Raw genomic sequence first — 25,048 nt, forward strand, 5'->3', positions numbered from 1 at the left:
TGGGGCGGGTGTCCCCCGGTCATGTGTGTGTGGGTGGGGGATGGTGCTTTGGGTGGGGGGGGGTGGAGGAGAGGGCGACCAGTAGTAGTAACTGGGTCTGGTAACGTGGGTGTGGGGGAGGGGCACGCCTCTCCTCATTCACCAGTGCCACCGACTGCGTCGGGTGGTGGTGGTGGTGGGCGGGGCGAGGGAGAGGGGCAGGAGGGGTCGTCGTCAGTCGTACTCGCGTTCCCCTCCCCCTCTCGTCCCATCCCCCGCTCCCCCTGACTTACGACCCCGGGGACTGGGGACGTCAGTGGCCTAGCTAATTCTCACCAATACTGTAATGCTGCGAGCATCATCATGCTGCCAGCATCATCATGCTGCAAGCATGACGGTCATGATGCTCCCGCCCGTTGCCTTAATGAAGCCTCCGTTTAATTTTCTTCTGCATCTTTTCCTCCTCATTTACATTCTCAGTCGTGTACTGCGGCTGACTCACCACTCTAATGTGTATCTTTATTGTACATCTACACACACACACACACACACACACACACACACACACACACACACACACACACACACTGGCCCCACTTTCCCCTCCTCCTCCTCCTCCTCATATATTTATAGCGTAACCTACATTTTGGTTGTATGGTGGAGGTCCGTGCCCTTGGCCAGGTTGTGTTAGTGGTTTCGGGGAAGAATCGTCTCCCCCCCCCCCACAACAACTCAGTTTGGGAGCTTAGATGATGCCACCAGACCCGTGTCATAAGCAAACAGCAACTGGCTCATCTATCTAGCTCCTCTCCTCATTCAGGCTGTCTTGAGTCCGGGGCCCTGAAGGCTTGCCCACCCACCGCAGCCTGGCTGATCATGAGGTATATATGTAGTGGGTTCTTGATGTTGTGTCAGTACATCTTTGTGTAGTGGGGCTTGTGAAGGTCTGCCGTGCGTGTTGGCCACTACGTGTCGTTTCTCTCTGTGCATTGGATTTCGGGACCTCGGGATGTTGATGTTATTTTCCCGCGTTGAATTCATTAAAGTTTCTGGTTGTAGGCGTCAAGGGTCGGGTTTAGGGTTGGGGTAGGCCGTCATGCCCAAGCGTCGTATCGTCGTGCTAAATAGGTCGTACTCTCGCGTTCAAGGGCCACAGTTTCGAGTTAAAAGTGTTTTCGTACCGTCGTGTTCAAGGTTCGTGCCGCCGTGCTCGAATGGTCGTGCTTTCGTGGTCAAGGGGTTCAACACCGCAGTGAGACAGCTTCTGTGTACGTGTGAGGAGCTGCCGTCCTGGACGGGAAAAGATTATTACAAGTTAAGGAGGACTGTGTGCCGTAACCTGATTCGAGCGAGAGTTAGTGTGTTAACAGTGTGATCTCTGGCAGGGGAGCGAGGCCGGCCTGCACCATACTCCCCCCCCCCCCCCCCCCCCCCCCGCCTGCCTGCGTCCCCCTTAACCCCTGCCACTCTCCATAAGGGTCACTGTATGCCAGGTTTAGTGAGGTAGGTATGTTTGGAAGGGGTTAGCAGAGGTGCTGGGGTCTAGATGTGTCACACTGGGGAGGCTTGGCATGAATGCTGGGGGGTCTAGATGATTCACATGGGACACTTGGCAGGGTTGCTGGGGGCCTAGATGAGTCACACGGGACACTTGGCAGGGGGATGCTGGGGTGTAGTTGCGTCACACACTTCCCACTTGGCAGGATGTGACAGGGTTCGTTTTTAAATGCTCCCCCCTTAGTTCCCAAGTCGGTGTACATTATGTTGTTTCCTGTTTTTGAAAAGCAAAATGGACGCTGTGCTGACCAGCTAGCGTAGTCATGTTCATATGTTAGACATGTAGTGTGAGAGGGAGCCTTTGGCGAATCTCCCATCCCTCCCCCCAACTTGTAGCGTCAGGTCCCCGCGCAGGAAAATAAGAGGTACGCCCGCGTCGAGTGAAATTGGGGTCACGCGGTGGTAAAGAAAATAGATCGACCTCAAATAGACAGGAGGTTGTTGGGAACCGCTGAGCCACCCGAGCCGATAGTCAGGTCAACGGTAATCGTAATTTCACGTTCTTTACCTGGTCGGTGTGACGGATTGATTGACCATCGTCTGGTGTGTGTGTGTGTGTGTGTGTGTGTGTGTGTGTGTGTGTGTGGTCTGAAGATCGCCTGCTATGTTGGGGGCCCGACTCCCAGCCCCAGTTCTGCTGCAGGCGACACTGTGATGCACTGGATATATATGTTTATTATTCATCTGGGCGTCAGTGTTCCTCAGTGGTGGGATGACTGGACGTAGCGAGTGGGAGGGAGGGAGGGAGGCCTCATGGACGGTGTGAGTCGAGAATAAAATAAGAGGAGGTGACGCCTCCTGTTTCTCGTAGTCACCTGGGGGATAATTAGTATTCGGTGTTGATGTATTGTTTCAGGGATTATCGGAGTGTTAAAGTGTATCATTTGGATGAGGGAGGGGTCGGGTCGGGTGGGATTCGAACTGGGGATGATGATGACGGCTGGAAGTCAGGTCACACGTCTCGGGTAGACGAAGGAGGTCATTCAAACTTGTACGCAGAGGTTTGACCTTTGCTACCGCCGACCTGACCTGATTTGACCGATATGGTTTCCAACCCCTCAGGTGGGATAGTCAGGTTGAGTACGTTATTGTTATTTCATACAAGACCTGTTATCCTGACCTGGGACCTGTCATATAACTCCGGGACCTGTCGAGGTCAGCAGTCACACTCTGCCGATTGGCTGATGTCAGCGCCGGACATGCGCTTATGTGAGAACACATGACAGAAAGACTACCAGTAAAGGGGTCATTATAGACTACACAATTGAATATCTTGGACCTTCGAAGCTACTGATAACAGTATTATACTTTCATTTACAGATAACTAGATAAGTGATTTACGATTACAGAACTACAGGCTCTTGGCTCACTGGCCCGTACGAGGTACAACCTCGCCACGCTCAAGCCATTGAAACTCGTGTAGATATATGTAACCTGTGTGTGTGTGTGTGTGTGTGTGTGTGTGTGTGTGTGTGTGGTAATTGGGGGCGCAAGCTTCCCGTAAATACTGGCGCATTCCGAAGCTTCATACCTGCGGGAGATACACACCCAGCACCCGGGTGTAGAGGGGAGAGTGTTGAGGGGTGTGTAGTGTGTGGGTGTACTGTGTCTTACTGGACCGACTGTGTAGATATGAGCAACTGGTCGTGTGATACGTTCCTCTAACTTACAGTTTGTCTCTCCCTCCCTCCAGCCATATAACGCAGTCGACCACGTGGGAGGACCCCAGGAAGACCCTTATAAAGCAGCGACAGCGGCAGCAGCAGCAGCAGCAGCAGCAGCAGCAACAGCAGCAGCAGCAACAGCAGCAGCAGCAGCAGCATGCGGGGGCGGGGTCGCAGCCTCCGCACGTAGCCGTGTCGCAGGCCCCACCGCAGGGCCCGCAGCCGCCGCCGCCCTCCCAGGCGGGTACCCAGCAGGCGGTGGGGATCGTGAATGGCAACCTGGGTCCCCTGCCGGAGAGCTGGGAGCAGGCGGTCACCGCCGAGGGCGAGATCTACTTCATCAACCACGAGGACAAGTCCACCTCCTGGTTTGACCCCAGGATACGTGAGTACCTACCTGCCTACCTAACTGCCTGCCTACCTACATGCCTACCTACCTAACTGCCTACCTACCTACCTACCTACCTACCTACCTACATACCTACATGCCTACCTACCTACCTACATGCCTACCTACCTACCTACCTACCTGCCTGCCTACCTACCTGCCTGCCTACCTACCTGCCTGCCTACCTACCTGCCTGCCTACCTACCTGCCTACCTACCTAACTGCCTACCTACCTACCTACCTAACTGCCTACCTACGTACCTACCTACGTACCTACCTACATACCTACCTACATAACTACCTGCCTACCTGCCTCTCGTTCTCTACTTACAGTGGTGCCTCCCGCAAGAACCATCCTACCCCAGGTAGAACAATTTACCCTCTCCCCCCACAATGCCCCCAGGTAGAACAGCCTACCCCTCCCCCCCGTGCCTGACCATCGTCCCCCAGGTAGAACACCTTCCATCTCTCCTGCCACAGTTTAAGGCAGTCGAGGGATCTGGGGGAGCGGTGTTGGCCTGGGCCCTCTGTGTGTGTGTGTGTGTGTGTGTCGCAGCGGAGGTGGTGTCGGTGGAAGTAGTGTTGTTGGAGATGGTGGTGATGGTGGTGGAAGTAGTGTTGTTGGAGATGGTGGTGATGGTGGTGGAAGTAGTGTTGTTGGAGATGGTGGTGATGGTGGCGGCGGGAGGAGGCGTCAGTCAGCGACCCTGGGGAACAGCAGCTGTCTTGGCTGGCAGCCACCTAGCCACGGCCGCGCCCCTGCCTCACCTCGCTTGTCCTCGCCCCCTGCTCGGCCTACCTGCCTGCCTGCCTCCCCCCCCTTCCCCCCCAGGCTCCACTTGCCCTCCCCAGTTCACTCCTCCCCTGCCTGGACTGCACCTTCCCCCTCACACCCCGACTTACCTTCCTCAGGAAATAAGCTCTGTGATCCGCTTGACTAACCTGTATTATCATTATATATATATATATATATATATATATATATATATATATATATATATATATATATATATAGGAAAGGATCACAATTTTGCGCTTGATCAATATATTTCTATGAGACCACGGGGAAAATGAAACACGATAAGTTACCAAGTGCACTTTCGTGTAATAATCACATCATCATTGGAGACACAAAAGAGAAGTATAACAGTCATTTGATATACATCGAAGAGACGAAGCTAGGACGCCATTTGGTGTGTGTGTGTGTGTGTGTGTGTGTGTGTGTGTGTGTGTGTGTGTGTGTGTATGTTTATGGTTATGCATTATCCCTGATAAATATATGATCGTCCTTCGTTGTATTGTTCGAAAGATAAGAACCTATGCAAACAACTGTCACCAGAGTGTCTTGAAATATATGAGAAAGAAAAAAAATGATTTCTGGTACCTTTATTGTTAATTTGAATGCAATGGTCAGTTTCTCTCTCTCTCTCTCTCTCTCTCTCTCTCTCTCTCTCTCTCTCTCTCTCTCTCTCTCTCTCTCTCTCTCTCTCTAATCAGTGTGGTGTAATGGTCAGTGTCGCTGGCTGTGATGTATATGGGTCTGGGCTCGATTCTTGATCCGGGCAGGCGGCCGACAGTGTCGCTGTTTACCCTCCCCTTCTGGGTGGATGGGTTCTCCAATATATGTCTCCCCGGCGTGAGGTGGGGAGGGTAAACAACACCATTGGCCCTAAAGCCCCGATGTATCCTCTGGTTAAATATATATATATATATATATATATATATATATATATATATATATATATATATATATATATATATATATAACATATCTGCTAACTTGAGCATAAAGCCTGGCGTATGGAACGTTTATATACCACAGGTCACTTAGGGTTTTATGAGAATAGGAAGTGATGCAGTGGGTAGCTAAAGGCGGGCGGGAGACGAGGTGCCGGACGTCCGCGCGAACCTTGGCACGGGGTCCGCCCGCACCCGTGGCGCCAAAACCCCGGGTGCGCGCCAAGACCCAGGCTGCCGCCGAGAGTATCAGGTGGCGTAAGGGTCGCTCTTCGCGTCACAGCCAACGGGAACATCGACCACTCGGAAACCAGAGTCGCGACGCGCGCCAAAAGGTGTCGTAATTGACTGACGCGAAGGTCGGTTTTACTCCTTTCCCTAATGGGAGAGTGGTACGTATTTGTCAGGCGGTAGATGATGGCCGGGGGACCTGAGACGGAGGGGGGATTACGTAAGGGCGACCTTCCCCTGAGAAAGAACGGGATGTTCAACTCATCGGCTATAGATGTATTGGTTAGGGCGAGGAGATGGAAGTGCGAGTTGTTTGTTGGTGGAAGAGGAGGAGTGTCTCAGTGGATTTGATGGAGGAGGAGGAGGAGCAGCAAGGGTTGGTGGTGGAGCGTCTCCTCGTCCACTGCTCCCCGGCTGCCTGTTGCTGGGAAAGCCTTGTCTTGCTTCCTCTGCCCCAACCCTCCTCCGCCCGATGGTTGACATCGTTAATATCATTATGGAAACAAATCTTCCCAAAGGTGTGAATTGACGTTATAATATTCCATAATATATTTCTCATTATGATATTTAATAATGTATTTCATAATAATATTTGATAATGTATTTCTCATTATAATATTTGATATGTTCCTCATAATAATATTTCTCATTATAATATTTTATAATATATTTCTCATTATATTGTTTCATATATCTCATGTTCTAGTAATGTATGAGTGTAATAGATGGCGTGTGTTCCTTAAGCTTCTGATGTTTGTTTTGGTGGCTTCAGAGGTTCCGTCCTGCTCCTCTCTTGTGAGGCTATGGTTCCCCGTGTGTGTGTGTGTGTGTGTGTGTGTGTGTGTGTGTGTGTGTGTGTGTGTGTGTGTCAAGGGTCGATCCTGCTCCTGAAGGGGGTCGTCTTCGTAGTCCAGGTCGTCGTGCTGATGCAGCACACCGACCTGCTTGCCTCTCTCTCTCTCTCTCTCTCTCTCTCTCTCTCTCTCTCTCTCTCTCTCTCTCTCTCTCTCTCTCTCTCTCTCTCTCTCTCTCTTCCCTCAAAACTGTTTCGATCACTTGTTACTATGGATGGTCCGGACGTGCGACGGTCGTGTTGGCTGAGCCCCCGTGGCTCTGGCCTCCTTACTGTTGTTACAGTGTGGTGTGTGCTGCTGCTGCTTCTGTCCACCGGCCGTCTATATCCGTCGTCTGTGTGTGTATATATATGTGTATATATATATATATATGTATATATATATATATATATATATATATATATATATATATATATATATATATATATATATATAACACACACACACACACACACACACACACACCAGTTGGTTATTTCCGCATGTTTTGTGTGCATCTTAATCTCTCGTGTTGTTATTCTCTGTACTGCTCATGTGGTCTGTTCCGCTCATCCCCAGTCTCAAGGTCTGTGTATATTTCTGTACCGTTTGACTTTTTGTCTGTTGCTCTCTCCAAGCTTCCCGTGGTGTGTGTGTGTGTGTGTGTGTGTGTGTGTGTGTGTGTGTGTGTTTCTGGTGTTGCAACGAGCTTCGGGGTGCGCCTCTCTCTCTCTCTCTCTCTCTCTCTCTCTCTCTCTCTCTCTCTCTCTCTCTCTCTCTCTCTCTCTCTCTCTCTCTCATTATTATTATTATTATTATTGTTTGTCATTTTCATCAGCATTGTTGTTTCGATGATGCACATTTTTGGGCCTTGTTTTCCCTCGAGTCTTCTCCGTACTCTTTCCTCGATTATCACCTGGTCTCCGCGTCTCACTCCTCCATGACGGAGTGCCCCCGTCTTGGCCGTGTCTAGCGTCCAGACCAGACCGTGTATGTCTCCGATGTGCCTGCCAGCCAGCCAGCCAGACAGGCGTCTCCTGGGGGCGTTTGTTCCTCAGGCTTTTCCTCCCCCTGACATATTTAGGTTCCCACTGCCTCAACCTGACGCTTACACACACACACACACACACACACACACACACACACACACACACACACACACACACACACACACACACACATCTGCCACCTGGCCTCATATATCTGCCACCTGGCCTCATCCAGCCCCCTAATTCTGGCCTCTCGGCGCCTCATGAGTACCTCCCGTCAATCGTCCAGTCTCCCGTCTACAGATTAGAACATAGGAGGGTGACAGGTGGACTCTTGTGTGTGCCCGTCCCGTCATTAGCAAACACAGACATTACGGTATAATGGGAGAGGTGCAGTGTGACAGAAGTGGCAAGGAAAAAGAGAGGGGAAGTGATAAAGGCCGTGAGGAATAATTGGAGGAGGAGGAGGTGAAATGAGATGAATGAGAAGGCGCTAAGTGTAGGCCAGTCATGTTAGTGCTAATGACAGGAAGTAAAGCTAATAATCTCCATTACTTGTTTCCTTTAGTTTCTTTTGTCTCTATTCATCGCGTTGTGTTGTGTTGTATGTGTTGTGTTGTGTTTTGTTGTATGTGTTCGCTGTGCTTGTTTATCTTGGGACTTGCTGACTCATCTGGCTTCATTTACCTCCCACTTACCCTACTTATTTTCACTCTGCCTTCACCCTGCTTTCACCTTCCTTTAACCCTACTTCCCTCACCTTGCTTTCGCTCCGCCTTCACCTTGTTTCACTCTCCCTGCCTTTATCATACATACTCCTCTCCACTACTCCCCCCCCCCCTCGTGGGGGGACACAACACAGTGTTAAGCGGTAGGCACAAGGAAGGGCCCGGGGTAGGTAGGGGAAGGCCGTTGTGTTGTGGTTTAGGAGGGGGGTGGGTAGGGGTGGGGAGCAGTTGGGGGGAGAGGGTGGGGATGAGTCAGACTAATTTAGGATTGTGGATTATTGTGTTGTTTGTGGCAGCGGCGGCCTTGTGTGGGTGGTGGAGCTGCTCCTTCTCCTGCGGGTGGTGGTGTGGCTCCTCCTCCTCCTCCTCCTGCTGGTGGTGGTGTGGCTCCTCCTCCTCCTCCTCCTCCTGCTGGTGGTGGTGTGGCTCCTCCTCCTCCTCCTCCTCCTACTGCTGGTGGTGGTGTGGCTCCTCCTCCTCCTCCTCCTCCTCCTACTGCTGGTGGTGGTGTGGCTCCTCCTCCTCCTCCTCCTCCTCCTGCTGGTGGTGGTGTGGCTCCTCCTCCTCCTGCTGGTGGTGGTAGTGCGGCTCCTGAAGGTGGTGTCACTACTACCCCTGTGGTCTGTCTGGATTGATGGCGTCAAGTGTCGCTGTTGCTCCACCTACTTCTCGTGTGGATGTTGATGCCCGTGTTGGTGTAGATGGTTGTCGTCGAGGTCCGTGTATGCCATCTCCTTCATAGGAAGACTCCCAACCGTGCAAGGGGAACTTCCTTATACGCAGCAAACCTCAGGGCGTAAAGGAATGAACGCAAAAGGGTTAATGGTTCGCCGGGACTGACGTATATAGTGTGGACGGCCGGCCAAAAGGAACTAGACTACAGCTGGGGGTGACGTCGAGGAAGCATGGCAATGAAAAAGCTGGGATTGATGAGCCGTTGGGTCACTGGTACGATGCATCGTGTTGACTCACACTCCAGACACAAACGTAGTTCTGAGTTGGGTTGTGAGGCAGGAGAGGTTGGGGGGGGGGGGGGAATTTTTCGGGGTGTTCTGGGGTTGGGTCGAGAGGTGAGGGTGAGGGATGGATGCCACAGGGGCAGGGTGTTGGGGGAGGAGGTACTAGACCCTCTCTGAGTGGCTCACCTGTGACCACTTACCTGCCGGCGGGTTAAGGAGGGAGGGAGGGATGGGGGTCTTGCCCCTCAGGCTAACACTCGGGTCCTGAACCATCCAAGTAGGAAGGAGGGGGTTGCTCCGTCCTCAAGGTGATGATGGCTTGGGCGGCACTCGGACGGTGGTGGTGGTGGTGGTGGTGGTGAGGAGGAGGAGGGGTTGGTTGTGTGGCACCGTGAGGCTGAATCAGCGGCTGGCTGGCTCTCCCAACCTCCTCAGGCACCACCACAACAAGAGACTCTTGCCGGGGTTTTATGTAGTATTCCTCCCTCGCTCTGTTGGGCTGGATCACTTGCAGTGGGTTAGGTTAGGGAGCTGTGGATGACCCCTTCCACAGTGTGTCGTGCTGGTCGTGGGTTGGTGGAGGGGCGGGGGAGGTGGGTGGGGTAGGTGTGGGTCAGTGGATGGAAGTGCATGACGTCCTGGGGCCAGGGGCCGTCCTTTCCAGGACTGTGTGTGTCACTCTAGCTCTTCAGCAGTAGCAGCATCCGACATGAACGCAACGAACGTAACTTGAGGGCGGCTGTCTGTTGAACGCCGCCGTTCATTTAGCGGGAACGGGAATTATGTACGGCAGGTATGGACAGAACGTTCTCCCGGTCGTGGAACAGAACGCCCCCCCCCCCTGTTCTGGGAAGGGTGGACGAATGGCTATGTGTTCGTAATTGTTCGTCCGATTCGATGAAAGTGACGGAACTTCACCCGCCGCCCGACTGACTATTGATGATGATGTGTGTGTTCGGTGACAGATCTCTTCTGGCCTTGTAGCGGGACGGGGGAGGGTCTACAGCTGTGTGTGTGTGTGTGTGTGTGTGTGTGTGTGTGTGTGTGTGTGTGTTGGGGAGAGGGAGGGGGGTAATATCCGCTCCCCAGGAGGTGAGGTTGATGGTTACACCTGACATATTGAAGCCCCTTGGGGCTAGGGGGCCTTCACAGGGGCTTTACCTTTTAACTCTTGGTGCGCCCTCGTCATGATACTACTGGACCAGACGGTAATAAAAGAGGGGAAGTGAGACGCGGGAGAAGCTGGGTGTTTAGTTACGCTGCTCCTCTGACGTGTGCAGTGTGTGTGTGTGTGTGTGTGTGTGTGTGTGTGTGTGTGTGTGTGTGGGTGGGTGTTGAAGTACAGGCAGGTGGGTGTAGCGTAGTGGTCAGTGTCGGGGTGTACAAGTGAGGCTTGCAGGCCCAGATAATTTCCGGTCTTGCGACTCCTGGCCTCCTCCATGATGGACATCACCGCTGGAGGCCTCCACTTACCCACCACCACCACCACCACCACTCGGCCTCATGATCACAGCCACTTCGGCCTTGATCGTCAGGGCCCCCACGGCCCCCAACACCCGTCGGACCCTCGCAGAGGAAGGTCTTCGTCCGCCCCTCTATCAGCCAACAATGATTTTGTTTATCTCTCGACATTAATTCTGTGGCACGAGACTCGGGTCGGTCAGTTGGCTCCGGGTGTAGGACACAGGCTGGGGTGTGGCTCATGGGTGTAGGACACAGGCTGGGGTGTGGCTCATGAGTGTAGGACACAGGCTGGGGAGACAATAAGTGGTTCATGTGAGCCAGGGGAAGCTGACGAAGGGGGAGGGGGTGTAATGTGAGTTGTGATAGTCCTGGGGAAGGGAGGGAGGGAGGTCGTGTGAATTGTTATGGTGCTGGGGGAAGGAAGGGGTCATGAAAGTTCCGTATCTGATAACTTAGCACCCGGTCGTGGCGGACGACCCCGGGCCTCTGTGGTCGTGCTCCTCCCCCTAGCTGGCACGACTCTGTGTGTGTCTCCTTTCGACCCTTGTGGTCGCATTGTGATTTCAATTTTCATTTTGAAATCTTTGTGTAATTAAACCTGTCGAAGTAATGATAAGACACTAAATCTCTATTTTGAAGTTGATCCGTTGATGTAGTCTCCATACCACTGACAGATTACGTAATATAGTTTGAATATTTATCTAAATGAACAATTCCCGATGTATTATTGGGTTGAACAGTTCCTGTTGTTATTATTATTTTCCTAAGAGAACAGTTCCTGTTAATGGTATTGTTATTTTCGTAAAAGAACGGTTTTTGATAGTTTTATTATTTACCTGAGGGAATATATTTCCTGGTAATATTATTATTTACCTAAAACAACAGTTCCTTATATTTGTATTATGATTTACCTTAAAGAACAGTTCCTGAGGAGCCCACGATTGGGTGGACGAATGAAAATGCAGGAAGAACGTGACGTAAGAGGAGAGGGGTTGTGATTGGTGGAGGGGAGTGTGGGTGTGAGGGCGTGCGGTGAGTGTGACCGACCAGCCAGCCAGGCTGGTGGTGGTGGTGCTGTTGGCTGGCGACCAAAACAGCTGGCGAGGGACCTGGTGGGAGCCTTGAAGCAGTGTGGGGTTTAGGGGGCGGCGGCCCGCTCCCCTCCACCTCCCCCTTACCCTCCACCCTGCCAAGCCCGTCTCGCCAACATCGTCCGGGAATGACCTCCAACACACACACACACACACACACACACACACACACACACACTATTAGGCATCGAACCGACCACCTCTACAAAGTTCTGGATGTCAACAGGTAGAAGGGAGGGAGCGGTGGCCAGGGGAGGGGGAGGAAGCCCCGCTGGTGCACTCCCATGGCGGGAACGAACCCTGGCCCCCAGACCGGAACTAACAGCGTGAGGCAGAGTGCGTGAGTGCGTGCATAAGGTCATGGTCACTGGTGGTCACATGGTCCGACTTCACGACGCACTCTCTTGGGGGTCACGCTTCAGGCGGGGTCACGCACTCGTTCGAGGCCACGCACTCCTCCTCCTCTGAGGTCTCACACTCAGTGGGAGATCATACACTTGAGGGGGTCACGCACTCACCGGGGGGCCATACACACTTTGCAGGGGGTCACGCACTCGTCCGAGGTCACGCACTCAGTGGGGTCACTCGGGTCGTGCCCGTCTAGACATGGCGTCAGTCACCAACACAGACGAATGACCTTCTGGGGGGGTGGGGGGGAGAGCCCCCTGGGTTAAGCTAAGCTGGCACGCTTTACAGTCTTCTCTCTGGGGATGGTGGCGGTCGTACAGCGCCGGCGGGGGGTGGGGGGTCGTACAGCTTATTGGGGGAAGGTGTGTCCAACACGGGTCGTCCACCTGGGAACAGGGAGTCGTCATGAGGTCGTGGTGAGGAGGAGGAGGAGGGGTGAATAATGAGGCAACACCTACCTTAAACTACCGTGTTGAAGAGGTTTAGTGAGGTGGTAGGAAGGATGAGGGAGTGCGAGTTGCTGGATGAGGACTCTCTCTCTCTCTCTCTCTCTCTCTCTCTCTCTCTCTCTCTCTCTCTCTCTCTCTCTCTCTCTCTCTCTCGCATCGTGAGAGAGAGAGAGAGAGAGAGAGAGAGAGAGAGAGAGAGAGAGAGAGAGAGAGAGAGAGAGAGAGAGAGAGAGAGTACGAGGAGACAAAGGAACATCACCTGGGGAAGGAGGAGGAAGGGAGGGAGTTGTGTGTGGTGATCATAAGGAAGGTGGTGAGGGAGGGAGTGAGGGGACGGAGGGAGGGAGGGAGTGTGTGTCTCCCCGGAACACACACACTCACAGCCTTGACGGTCGCGCCAGGACACAGGGCCTTGCAAGGTCGTGTGTGGTGCTTGCTGGTGATTGCTGGTGCTTGTGTTGGGGCGCTTCTGGTGTGGGTGATGCTTGTGTTGGGGCGCTGCTGGTGTGGGTGATGCTTGTGTTGGGGCGCTGCTGGTGTGGGTGATGCTTGTGTTGGGGCGCTGCTGGTGTGGGTGATGCTTGTGTTGGGGCGCTGCTGGTGTGGATGATGCATGTGTTGGGGCGCTGCTGGTGTGGATGATGCTCATGTTGGAGCACTGCTGGTGTGGGTGATGCTTGTGTTGGGGCGCTGCTGGTGTGGGTGATGCTTGTGTTGGGGCGCTGCTGGTGTGGGTGATGCTTGTGTTGGGGCGCTGCTGGTGTGGATGATGCATGTGTTGGGGCGCTGCTGGTGTGGGTGATGCTCGTGTTGGAGCACTGCTGGTGTGGGTGATGCTCGTGTTGGAGCACTGCTGGTGTGGATGGTGCTTGTTAGTGCTTGTGCTGGGGGCTGCTGGTGATGCCGGTGCTTGTATGGGTCGTTGCTTGTGAGTAAGGTACATTTGCTCCCCGTCCTCAAACCTCACATCGACTCTGGTGTACACTTCCCCCCCTCACGTCCGTGGTGTACGCGTCTGCCGCACATTCATGGTGTACACGTCCCTCTCACGTCCGTGGTGTGCGTCCCCTCCTCACGTCCGTGGTGTATACGTCCCTCTCATGTCCGTGGTGTGCACGTCCCCCTCACGTCCATGGTGTATACGTCCCCCTCACGTCCGTGGTGTGTACGTCCCCCTCACGTCCGTGGTGAATACGTCCCCATCAATCACGTCTGTGGTGTGTACGTCCCCCTCACGTCCGTGGTGTGCACGTCACCCTCACGTCCGTGGTGTATACGTCCCCCTCACGTCCGTGGTGTGCACGTCACCCTCACGTCCGTGGTGTGCACGTCCCCCTCACGTCCGTGGTGTGCACGTCCCCCTCACGTCCGTGGTGTATACGTCCCCCCTCACGTCTGCGGTCGTGGTCCAGTCTGGGATATGTGCACGTGTGGTGGTGGGTGTTGAGTGCACATTGCCGTGACTGGCCGTGTTTCCCCTCCCCCCGGCCCCGCCGCCCCGTGTCGTGGTGTCAGTTCCCCGGGGGCTGGTGTCACACGACCGCCCCAAGTGGTGTCAGTTCCCCGGGGGCTGGTGTCACACGACCGCCCCGTGTTGGGTGTCAGTTCCCCGGGGGATGGTGTCACACGACCGCCCCGTGTTGGGTGTCAGTTCCCTGGGGGCTGGTGTCACACGGCCGCCCCGTGTCGTGGTGTCAGTTCCCTGGGGGCTGGTGTCACACGGCCGCCCCGTGTTGGGTGTCAGATCCCCCGAACATCTGCCTGGTCGGACCCCAGAGAACACTTGCCTCGTCAAGACGTTGTTGATGTCATGTCAGGTGATGTCATCCCGGGTGATGTCCGCCTCTCGTGGAGGACCCGGGGGGGGGGGGGGGTCGTCTCTCGGTAGGGGTGGTGGTTGCTGTGGTTAGCCGGGGTTACAGGTCGTGGCACGGGCCTCCACCACAGCCTGAGTGGGGTGGCAGGGGGTTGCTGTTCTTGGCCATTTTTTCCCCCCGACAGTTTCCTTCTCTTGGCCACGTTCTCCCCGCCTCCGTGGCCTGGCCAGCCGGTCTGGTGTGTGTGTGTGTGTATGAGTGTAATTTAGTGTTTGTCATGTTACTGGGTCTGCCACCTTCTGCCCCCGGGCGAGGGTGTGGGTGGGTGTGTGGGCGGAACTCCTCCGGGGTCTCTGGGCTGGCCGACTCCGCCGGCCGCTCCCGGAAACTCGACGTGCATTGTAATGGTGGGAAACGCTGCCGTTTCACCTGTTATGGCCAGGTTTGTGGGTAAGTTTCTTTTTTTTTTGGTCTGCCGTGCCCTCCCACGTGTGGTCATCTAGCTCACCCGTTGATTTGCTTTCCAAGCTGACTCCTGTTGGCCGATGAAAGGAGACACTAGAAGCAGGATCGGTAGAATGGATGGGCGAGAGAACAGAAGATTTAAGATTTGCCAACAAGATGCCGTTGCTTGAAGAGAGGTAGTGGAACAGTTTGACGACTGTTAACATAGTAATCATCGAGAAATGCTGTTATGAATCCGTTAAACAGAGAAATACTGTTGTGAACCCGTTAAACAGAGAATTACTGTTGTGAACCCGTCAGACAAGTATATTTCTCTTGTGTATTATAGCTTGGCCTTTGACTTAATCATTAAGGCTCAGGTCAAATGTCATAAGCAAGATTCGCACCGCCTCTCTCAAGGGCCGTACCTTCGCCCGTCAACGGGCCGTACCGTCGCGTCTCAAGGGCCGTACCGTGGCGTGTCAACGTACTGTACCGTGGCGTGTCAACGGGCTGTACCGTCGCGTCTCAAGGGGCTTACCGTCTCTCGTGTCAACGAGCTGTACCGTCGCGTCTCCTCCGGGGCCGTACCGTCGCGCGTCAACGGCCCGTACCGTACCGTCGCGTCTCAAGGGCCGTACCGTCGCGCGTCGAGGAACGCGGCAAGGCGTCGTCAGTCTAGGTGTGAGTAGTGTGGGAGAGAGAGAGGTGGACAAGGGGAATGGGTGTGTCGAGTGTCGTGTGCGTCTCTATCAAATTCTTCGTGGTTGCCTCGACTGTCCGGCGGAACACAGCGCATTACGGCCAAGATAGATTAGTGACCCCATCCCCACCCCCTCCCCCCCAAATGACAATCGCTCGCTCACTTCCTTCACCCGTCCAGACTAGAGCCACTGCAGTAATGGTATCCAGTAGTGGTAACCCATGATGGATATAAGACACTCGGAAAAAGAGCTTTGGATGATTCGTCTTTGGGTATTATTCGCGTACGTGGAAGTTGGGGTAAATGAACAAATGAATCGATGTAGGGCGCATGGCGGGCGATAAATTGGCCAGGAAGATATGTATGATATTATGGCCGAAGTTCCAAGGAAGGGAGTATTATATTTAGGCGTGTAATAGACATTCTGGGTTTGGAATAAGAGGAGATATGATCAGTTAATGCTGTAAGGAGGGATTTGCAAGGTTACCAGGTGTGAAGCCAGGGCAAAACTGGTCATGCTGTGACATAAGGATCCCTGCGTGTTGCGACCTACCTTCAGTTTGACTCAAAAAAATATGTATTTTTTTTTTAACCGAATAGAATGACTCTGGGGATACTATGGCTGATCTTGTGTGTGTGTTTGTGTGTGTGTGTGTGTGTGTGTGTGTGTGTGTGTGTGTGGAGATCCAGGTGTGAGTGAAGACCTGAGCCCCGCTTCAGAAAGCATTTTTTTCCTTTTTTTTTTTTTTTTTTTTAGCGAACAGAGTGAAAGAAAAATGTCAGAAGTGCTTCCTTTCTCGTGGATATCTATCTGTGTCTTAAACGCGCGGGGTTGAAGACGGGCGTGGGGGGGGGGGAGGGGTTGAGAGGATGCCCCCTCGTGGTTGTGAATGGGACCGATGACCACATGTCCTAGTACGGCCGGCCAGCAGCTCAGTTTATTGATAACGTGGATTTTTGAGTTGCGTTTAAATGTGCCGTCGGCTGATTAATCTCAAAAGGACTGGTACCAGAGAAGGTTTACCACCGTCTCTGTAGTAAGGTAACAGTTAACTATGTATATGTGTTTTAAGACGTTAGTTTTGCAGGTTGACTTATAGGGAAAATAAGTCACGGTTAACTTGCAAGAGGAATAAGTCATGATAAAGTTAGAGGGAGAATGATTCATGAATGACTTCTAGGGAGAATAACCCTCGATTAACTCACAGGGAGAATAGATCGCGATTGGTTTCACAGTGAGAAATCACTGCTGACCTACAGGGAGAGTAAATCACCCTTAACTTGGGAAGAATAAATCAGGATTAACTTACAGGGAGAATAAACCATGATTAACTTACAGGGAGAATAAGTCATGATTAACTTACAGGGGGAATAAACCATGATTAACTTACAGGGGGAATAAATCATGATTAACTTACAGGGAGAATAAACCATGATTAACTTACAGGGAGAATAAACCATGATTAACTTACAGGGAGAATAAACCATGATTAACTTACAGGGGGAATAAATCATGATTAACTTACAGGGAGAATAAATCATGATTAACTTACAGGGAGAATAAATCATGATTAACTTACAGGGAGAATAAATCATGATTAACTTACAGGGAGAATAAATCATGATTAACTTACAGGGAGAATAAATCATGATTAACTTACAGGGAGAATAAATCATGATTAACTTACAGGGAAAATAAATCATGATTAACTTACAGGGAGAATAATTCATGATTAACTTACAGGGAGAATAAATCATGATTAACTTACAGGGAAAATAAATCATGATTAACTTACAGGGAGAATAATTCATGATTAACTTACAGGGAGAATAATTCATGATTAACTTACAGGGAGAATAATTCATGATTAACTTACAGGGGGAATAAATCATGATTAACTTACAGGGAGAATAAATCATGATTAACTTACAGGGAGAATAAATCATGATTAACTTACAGGGAGAATAATTCATGATTAACTTACAGGGGGAATAAATCATGATTAACTTACAGGGAGAATAAATCATGATTAACTTACAGGGAGAATAATTCATGATTAACTTACAGGGAGAATAATTCATGATTAACTTACAGGGGGAATAAATCATGATTAACTTACAGGGAGAATAAATCATGATTAACTTACAGGGAGAATAAATCATGATTAACTTACAGGGAGAATAATTCATGATTAACTTACAGGGAGAATAAATCATGATTAACTTACAGGGAGAATAATTCATGATTAGCTTACAGGGAGAATAAATCATGATTAACTTACAGGGAAAGTAAATCATGATTAACTTACAGGGAGAATAAATCACACTTAACTTACTGGGAGAATAAGTTACTCAACTTTGCACGAGTTATTTAGGAAGAACATTTTGTGTGTACCCTCACTTCCCTCATATTACTGTCACCTTTTCCTTATATCACATGTTACCCGTCTGCACCTTGAGTTCAGCGGTACGACCCTTGAGCAGTGTGATCTCACTGAGTGATGTGAGAGGCCAGGTCGTCGTTATAGGGTCGTAACCGTCCTGCTTAAAGGTCGCGCCGCCGTCTTCAAGAATCGTACCGTCGTTCTGAAAGGTCGTACCGTCGTTTGAGGGGTCGTACCGTCGTTTAAAGGGTCGCACCGTCGTATGAAGGATCGTACCGTCGTCTTCAGGGTCGCACGGCCGTTGTGAAGAGGTTAGGTACCCACAAACCGGTCGTACCGTCGTATGAAGGGTCGCACCGTCGTTTGAAGGGTCGTACCGTCGTCTTCAGGGTCGTACGGCCGTTGTGAAGAGCTTAGGTACCCACAGACCTGTGAACGTGATGTCCCCTCACATGACCATGTTACTGCCGTCTGGCAGTACCTCCTACCAAGAGGAACTCTTCACTTATGGCCAGCCCTTTACCCACCCCTGACCTAAAATGGCATTGCCCACCCCAGGGCCGCGTTGACCCCAGTCACCCATGCCTCGTTCCACAGATGTACGACAGGTGTTGATCGGTCATGTTTTCGTGAGACTGGCCATCATTCATCACGTTGTACACCGTCCCCACCTGACAGGTTTTCATAGATGATCAAGGATAATTGTTTCCGACAGTTTAAGTTCACGACTTTTTTTTCGTATTATTTGCGTATCTCATGCGACATTTAATGGTCTAGATGGGTTGGGAAGGTACAGGACAGAGCATCAGGGTCAGCAGCAGTAGTAGCAGCAACAGGAGCAGTACAGCAGTAATAGTAGTAGTAACAGGAGCAATACAGCAGCAGTAGTAACAGGAGCAGTACACCAGTAGGAGCAGCAACAGGAGCAGTACAGGAGTAGGGGCAGTACAGGCAGCAGGAGCAGTACAACAGTAGTAGTAGCAGCAGGAGCAGTACAGGCAGCAGGAGCAGTACTGGCAGCAGGAGCAGTACAGGAGTAGGTGCAGTACAGGCAGCAGGAGCAGTACAGGCAGCAGAAGTAGCAGCAACAGGAGCAGTACATGCAGCAGGAACAGTACAGGCAGCAGGAGCAGCAGAACTTTGATATCAACTTCCCGCCGTGGTGGGCCCCTCAGGCACCGTAACCCAAGATTATATATTCCTGGTGAACTCTGGACACTGGCGGAGGAGGGGGGCCGCCTGCCTCTGCTGTGCTGAGTGCGAGTGTACACAACGTGAGGGAGCTGCGCTGTTCACGGACCAGCCAGGAGAGAGACACCGTCCGTGGAATGTTTAGGGACCTGCCGGGAGCCACTCACTGTCCGTGGGTTGCTAATGAACCAGCTGGGAGCCACTCACTGTCTGTGGGTTACTGACGGACCAGCTAGGAGCCACTCACTGTCCGTGGGGTACTGACGCACCGCCTAGGAGCCACTTTGTCCGTGGGTTACTGACGGACCAGCTGGAAGTCACTCACTGTCCGTGGGGTACTGACGCACCTGCTGGGGGTACTGACGCACCTGCTGGGAGCCACTTACTGTCCGTGGGGCACTGACGCACCTGCTGGGAGCCATTTACTGTCCGTGGGGCACTGACGCACCTGCTGGGAGCCATTTGCTGTCCGTGGGGCACTGACGCACCTGCTGGGAGCCACTTACTGTCCGTGGGTTACTGACGGGACCAGCTGGGAGTCATACAAATGCCCGTGTGCTTGAAGATGTTGAAAGTATTTTGAGAGGTTGGAAACCTTCCCTTCCCATTGTGTTAAATCTCTCCTCCAGAAACAGGAGCATAAGTAGCCAAGCTAGGACTGCACAGGCCAGGGTGTCTTGGTCATGTGTATGTAACCAGGATGATAAGGAGAGATGGGGGAGGGGGGATGTGGCAGTGGTAGGTTCCTGACACCCTCTCCACACACACACACACACACACACACACACACACACACCAGCTATGGTTGTAACACTCCGAAGGCTCACCTTTCTGGTGCGTCTTGGATCTACTCTGCCGTGGGAGTAGCCACGAGGACAGTATCGTTGAAAAACGAACCATCCCTTCTCTTCCCTTCCAGCTAAGGGACGTGGGGTCGGGTGGGGGCTTGTAGTTAGGGGTAGTGGTGGTGTGGTCACACCGCTGCCGTCTTCGCCTCACACCACCTCGGCCGACCCAAGGAACCTCTCCTCTCCCCCACCCACCTCACCCCACGTCTCCTGCACCTCTCTATTGGAAACGAGAGAGAGATAGAGAGGTGGTGTGGTGGACACATCCGTTGTGAAACATTGTAGAGGGACGTTCTTGTCAGCGTACGTGTGCGTGTCATATTTCAGCCAGAAGTGTGCGCCAGATCGGTGGTCGCCAGCTACAAGTCGAGGAAAAGAACGCGCTCTTTCCCGGGTGACTGTACGTACAGCAGCAGGAGTCACAAGACATCGAGACTTCTTAGAAATTCTCATTCTTAGAAACAGTGAGGCGGACGTTTGTGGTTTTCCTCAGTGTAACCTGCGTGTGATAACTCCCGCCTGGTTTATTTCCAGGTAACCTGATTTAGAGGGGGAGAAAAAATGAGCCGGATGAATTATAACCTATTAGCGATAATGAATACTGAATTATAATTCACGTGGAAAAATTGGTCAGGAGGATGTGGGAAACCTGTGTCTGTGCGGGAGTGTTGAGGGCGGGGAGGGATGGAGGGAGGCTGGGTGGGCGGGTGGGTGGGTGCGTGCAGAGGACAAACACAGTGGGTGGTAAGCGGAGGCCCTGGGGCAGCCCTGCCTGGAGGCGCTCCTCACCCACCGGTCATGTTGGTACGCCTGCTGCCCCAACCTGCCTGCCTGCCTGCCTCCCCCCACTACCTGTGTGTACCCCAGCACGCCGCCCGCCACCCCGGCTCTCGCTTCTCTCACTCACATTACCAGCTCCCTCCTTGAACCAGCTGGATACTGACACACACTGACAGACAGACAGATAGACACAGACAGACACACATACATGTATTGACAGACAGACATTTACAGACGCACGTATGTATCTATAAATTAGTCATAGGTATTTATATAAATCGAAGTGTCAACGCCATTTCTAGATTTCTTAGGAATATTTATTTGAAATTTATTGATGATTGGTAAATGAAAATATAGAATAATCATATGAGAACGTTGCCATGCGTTTCGCTGCAGCCCCCACACACCGTAATGTTTCCCTTGATGTTTGACTTGGGTATATGGGGTTAGCTGTTGACGCCCTCTCTCGGTTGACGGGGAAACATATAGTTTTGTTATGGTAATAGCTGGGAATGGTAATGTTTTACTGTTGTGGTAGCGGAGTTGTTATTATTGGTTGTTGCATCGGTTGTGGGAGATGGAGGCACTGGTGTGGTGGTTGTTGTGGTAGCTGGTGTGGTTAAGTCAGAATTAATGCGGCATCAGGGTTAGGGGGGTGTTTCCTACAGGCGTTGCGGTGGCAGCTAGTTATTGTTGTGGTAGTTGCTGCTCTTGTGTTTACTGTGGTTGTTACTTTGGTACTGTGGTTGTTGTAGTGGTCATCGTTGTGGAGGATCGAGCGGGCTACCAGCACTTGTGTGGAGATGAGACATTGTGGCAGGACAGCGGTGGACCTTACTATGGTTTCGGAGGCTGGTTTCTACCCCCACAACACTGCCTGGGACCTTACCTCACCCTGCGTATTCCTTACGATGGTTTCGGAGGCTGGTCTCTACCCCCACGAACTGGGCAAGACGAGGCTTTCGTTTTGTTGCTTAACTGAGGTAGTCACCATTGCCTGGCGTGGAGCAGGATGCATGGCGTGTGTGTGTGTGTGTGTGTGTTTGTGTGTGTGCTGGCGAAGTCCACTCTGTGTAACATGAGTAATGGACTTCTGTTTAAGGAGAAGTTTAAGTTTGGGTCGTTCTTCCTTAAGGTGATTTCTACCTCGGTGAACATTTCATTCACACATCAGTTATCTCCCATTGATCAGTCCTGGCTATCGCCCGCGTTCGTTCGTATCCTCTCATGTGTTGACATGGTGGGCCAGCGGGACATATTCTCTTAGATTTAACACCGTTGACTCCTTGCTCTTGCTTGTGTTTCGTTTATTTCAAGTTTACAGATATCACCTTTTTTTCCTACGGGTTTTCGTGTGTTGAATGACCCATGAGTTCTGGGTGTCCGCCAAGTCGTTTCCGTATCTTGGGAAGCGACCGTTGTGCCCATTCTCTCCAGCAGGACTTCTCGACTTACCTCCTCCTCCTCCTCCTCCTCCTGGCTAGCGTGTCTGGTGCGTGCTGGGAGTGATTTTCTGGTACACTCTCAGTCTTTAGCCCACTCGGGAGTGCTTCCCAGCGTACCGCTAAGATCACAGGGTTTAATTCTATCCGCTGCGTACGCGTAGAGTTGAGATGGAAGTTATTCAGTTCGCCCAAGTGATGAGTTGGGTTGTTGTCTGAACTTCTCAACTTCGAAAATTAGGCATTATTATTATTATTATTATTATTATTATTATTATTATTATTATTATTATTATTTTTTATAGTAAGTTATTGTTATTATTATTGTTATTGTTATTTCCGCTAACTTTTGAGTAAGAAATGAACTTGACACAGTGTCTCGAGAAGGCTATCGTGGAACTATTGAGCTGTAGCGCGTCATGAGAGGTGGTGGTGGTGGGACCGCATTTCCATGGTATGTGTGTGACGTTGAAATCTCCAGGGAAGACCGCGTTTGGGGGGGGGGGGGGAAGAGGTGTTAACAGGATGACCAGAGAACAGTTGGAAGTTAATGGTTTCATTTGAAAATTTACCCCGTGGTGTTACATCGAGCGGGTGGAGTAATTAACATGTTAAAAAGTCTCTTTCAGTCGTAATTGCTTATTCCCCCCCGCATCATTTGAGATGTCAGCCACCCTACAGCGATGATTGATATTATATACAGTAGAGCAGGTGTCACTGAAGTAATGATAGTTAGGGTACGGTTGTATGGGTGTTTACTACAGGGATGGTGGCTGCGAAAACAGTGATGTAGGTGTCACCGTAGTGATGTTGGTAGTAGATTGATGCCACCATGTACAGTGGTGGTAGGACCGCTGTGTGAGGGTGGCGGTGACAGGTGTGGTAGGGTGGTGGTGACAAGTGTGGTGGGAACACGACGACATGACCGGGTAACGGGTCCTCCCCCCCCCCCCCCCCCACGCTCCTCACATTCGGTCGCCACGTCTGCTGCAGGACCTTCCCCTACCCAGCCCCCCCCCCCCTCTCTCTCTCTCTCTCTCTCTCTCTCTCTCTCTCTCTCTCTCTCTCTCTCTCTCTCACCCGACGCTGAACACAAACCCTAAACTCCCCATATATGTTTTTATTACTATTATTTAATTTTTTTGCTTGCCTTTCTCCCCCACAAACTCGTCCTCCACGGTCTCCGAAATCTAGCACCCCCCCTCCTCCCTCCCTCCGGTCTGTTGTGTGCCTCTGTACGTACGTACGCACGGACCATCGTCGTCAGCGCTGGCTTCCCTCTCTCCCTCCCTCACCTGCCGTCGTCGTCGTCTGGGCCTGGGTAGTCACCGCGATACTCTGGCTGCCATGTTTCATCTACCGTCCTTCCGTGTGGTTTCCGCCATAACTTCCGTGATCTCTGCCGCATTTGCCTGGTCTCTACCATATATATATATATATATATATATATATATATATATATATATATATATATATATATATATATATGAATTCGCTTCTGCATGCCCGAGTATCGAACCCGGGCCATGGTAATTACAGGTGGACAGCGGTGTCACGGGTTCGATTCTCGGGCGATCAGAGGTGAAATTGTCGAACAGACTGATTTCCAGAATATCACGTTTTGATATGTATATATATATATATATATATATATATATATATATATATATATATATATATATATATATATATATATATGGTCGTCCATTACTAGTTTCCGTAGAGATGATACGAGGATCATCATTGTTAAGGTGAGCGGTTGTGAGGCGAGGGAAACGGTACCTTGTGATGGGTCACCTGCTGCCTGGACCCAGCCAGCCAGCCGGCCAGGTGCGGCCAGGACACGGCCAGCCGGCCAGGACCCCTACCACCACCACCACCACCATTGCATATCGGCCTCAGTCTTGAAATTTTGCACATCTAGGCTCAGAAGGATTCCACTTGTAAAAGCGGAAAAAATGAATAGCTAAGATATGCTATTATTGAAATAGATATTGCACTGAAGTGTATTATTAATCGAGTATCATATGAAATAATGATTCGAGCAACTGGAAGCACCAAAGCTGTACTTTCTAGAGCACAGAAGGGAAACATAATCGATAATTTACACCTTGGAAAATCCTAGGAGGCGTTGGTTCCCAGTCTGCACACGAAAACAACACCTTATTTCCACGTTAGTCCAGGAAAACAAAGAATTTACATCTGAAACTAAAAGGTGCAACAAGTACAGTTAAGAGAGAATTTAGTAAACATATATGTCAGCATCCCTTGGGAGCTGTGTGCAGTGTGTACAGTGGAGGAATTTAAGAATGGCCTGGACAACGTAACAGACCAAGGCGCGATGGTCACGTAGGCCTATGGGAATTGGCCTAAGTCGGCCTGTATTGAGGAACGACCTCACAGCAGCCTCTGTAGAGACCCATCCAGGCTGTAAGGGGTAAGAAAAAAAATAGAAGAGCAGGGGAAACCATCGTAAGGTGTACGTAAGTAAGGTATGGAGAGAGGAGAAGCGGGCAGCGGTTGGCAGCCCTGAGCGCCTGAAGGTCATACAGATTAGCAGGAGTGATCCAGGCTGTTTATTAAGCAGATTGGTCTTATTATGCACGAACTACGACCTCTTGACTCCCCGGGCGATAGACAGATGAGTGTGTGCCACTACCAGCTTCCGGTGGGTGGGGGTGGCGGCCTGAGGGAGTGTCGCCCTCACCTGATATTCCACGTCGTCCTTTTCCCCGACCAGGGAGTAAAATTGAGGGAGCTGTGGATGGCATGAGCGGCCGGGCCAGCGCAAGACTCCTGACCCAGCCAAACAAACACCGCCGCCTCCCGTTTGTTTGTTTGAACGTGTGTCTCCCCCGGCCTGGTCAAGGGGATTTAGTTTTTACCAGTAGGCTACCTGCCTTATGGTAAGGTATTCAACGCCTGTACTGGTAACGAAGATTTCTCGAAAATTATAAATAGT

At 51.4% G+C, this 25,048-nt stretch overlaps 1 protein-coding gene across 5 annotated transcripts in view; it reads left to right on the forward strand.

Annotated features, from left to right (window-relative positions):
- The window catches only part of yki (Transcriptional coactivator yki), a 204,147-nt gene that overhangs the window by 141,678 nt on the left and 37,421 nt on the right, over nucleotides 1-25,048 (forward strand). For all 5 annotated transcript variants that reach the window (XM_071673501.1, XM_071673504.1, XM_071673502.1 and 2 more), the window contains one exon: nucleotides 3,230-3,585. In XM_071673501.1, the coding sequence (XP_071529602.1) occupies nucleotides 3,230-3,585 (356 nt within the window). The remainder of the gene's footprint in view (nucleotides 1-3,229; nucleotides 3,586-25,048) is intronic.

This window comes from Panulirus ornatus, chromosome 19, assembly GCF_036320965.1.
Source record: "Panulirus ornatus isolate Po-2019 chromosome 19, ASM3632096v1, whole genome shotgun sequence".
Lineage (NCBI taxonomy): Eukaryota > Metazoa > Arthropoda > Malacostraca > Decapoda > Palinuridae > Panulirus > Panulirus ornatus.